General features: G+C 52.5%; 1 protein-coding gene across 1 annotated transcript; it reads right to left on the bottom strand.

The window, feature by feature from the left end:
* On the bottom strand, positions 1 to 1,860 carry Rps23 (ribosomal protein S23). Its single transcript, XM_004651644.3, has 4 exons — positions 1,777 to 1,860; positions 1,409 to 1,568; positions 330 to 450; positions 1 to 193 (listed from the first exon to the last, which is right to left on the bottom strand). Exons 1-4 carry the CDS (start codon positions 1,778 to 1,780, stop codon positions 47 to 49), a joined length of 432 nt encoding a protein of 143 aa, XP_004651701.1. The 5' UTR covers positions 1,781 to 1,860; the 3' UTR covers positions 1 to 46.

Raw genomic sequence — 1,860 nt, 5'->3', positions numbered from 1 at the left:
TCTTATTTGATTATGAAATTTATTATTGTGTTTTCCTCATGAAAATTTATGATCTTGGCCTTTCCTTCTTGCCTTTGTACAGGGCCAAAAGAGACACATTGGCTACTTTAACAACCTTGAAGCGGACTCCAGGAATATCACCAACAGCATGACCTTTGCGACCAAATCCAGCAACCAGAACCTCATCGTTTTCCTGAAATAAAATGAATAAAAGGCTCAGGGGCAATCAATGTCAGGTGTGCTCATTAAGTAAACTCCTATTAGCTAGAATGAAATCAAAAAGGAAACATGGCCTCCAAAGGTAACTCCAGCTTCCGCTTGAGACTCACCTCAATGAAGTTCAAGCAGCCATCATTGGGCACGAAAGCCGTGATCTTCTTGCCATTCTTGATGAGCTGGACACGGACACACTTCCGGATAGCAGAATTGGGCTGCTTAGCCTCAACACCTCTGAAACATCAACAGCACAATGGAGTGAGCAGGCTTGTAAAAGTGGGATGCATTAGCATCAAGTTAATGAGAAAAGTGTTTTGCTTTCTAGACTCAACAATATGATAAAGAATTAGAACTTCGAATCCCTGCACTTGGGGGCAGAGGTGAGGGCTGTTGAGTGTTCAAGTCCACCCTGGGCTACAATGAGATGCTACCTCAAAAATACAACAACAAAAAAAGAATTAAGAGCTAGAAAGTTGGACTCAAAATTAAAATTTTAGCTGCATGTGATGTCACATGCCTTTAATCCAAACACTTGGATAGCTGAGGTAAGAGGATCACTGAGTTCCAGGCCAACCGTACCACAGGGTATGGTGGTGCACACCTTTAATCCCAGCACTCAGAGGGAGGCAAGAGGTAGGAGGATTGCTCTAAGTTCAAGGCCACGCTGAGACTACATGGTGAATTCCAGGGCAGATTGGACTATAGTGAAATCCTACCACGAAACAAAATAAAAAGCCATCAATTATCTGCAGGCCAATACTGAAATTAACAACCTTAACAGCATCTGAGGAAACAGGAGCAAGGATTGCCGCGGTTCCAGGTTCCCTTGGGGCTTCGTAGTTCAACTCCAGGCCAGCGTAGGCTACAGTGATACCTCATGACCCTAACTTGGAAAATAAAACAAGGCCGGGCGTGGTGGCACACGCCTTTAATCCCAGCACTCAGCACTCGGGAGGCAGAGGTAGGAGGATCGAGGCCACCCTGAAACTATACAGTGAATTCCAGGTCAGCCTGGACTAGAGACAGACTCTACCTCGAAAGAAAAAAGAAAAAAAAGCTGGGGAAAAAGGCCCTTGGTTATCTCTATAAGCAAACACGACCTCCAACTGCTTCCTGGCTTTTTTTTTCAAGGCTCGGAGTTTCCGTGCTGTTCCCAGAACAGCCCCTTCAGGCAGCCCCGGGTCCCACTCACACTTTCTCGAGCACGATGCCCTTGGCGTGGGAAGCCCCTCCGAAAGGGTTGGCCTTCAGGGCGGTGCCCAGGTGGGCCTTCTTGTACTGCTTGTCGTGCCACTTCTGGTCGCGGCGGTGGCTGCGGAGCTTCCTGGCGGTACGAAGGCCGCGACACTTGCCTGCGAGCGGAGCACAAGGGTGACTCCCGGCCACACTCCAGCCGGCCCGGGGAGGGAAGGAGGCGAGGACGAGGCCCGGGCGGCCCCTCGGCCGTCCAGCCCCCGGCCGCGTGCGCACGGGGCGGCGCTGCCCCGCTCCCCTCGCCGGGGCTCCCTCCCAAGCCCGCTCCCGCCCGCCCGCCGGCCCGCTGCCCCGCGGCGCGCTCACCCATCCTGCCGGCGCCACAGGCTGCAGCGAAAGAGAGAAGCGTGGGCCCCAGAAGGTCCCACAAGCCCCCGCGCGCACGCACGC

This window comes from Jaculus jaculus, chromosome 14 (assembly GCF_020740685.1).
Source record: "Jaculus jaculus isolate mJacJac1 chromosome 14, mJacJac1.mat.Y.cur, whole genome shotgun sequence".
NCBI classification, from domain to species: Eukaryota; Metazoa; Chordata; class Mammalia; order Rodentia; family Dipodidae; genus Jaculus; species Jaculus jaculus.
Note: the sequence above shows the minus strand (reverse complement) of the source record. Positions and strands in the feature narration are given on the sequence as shown.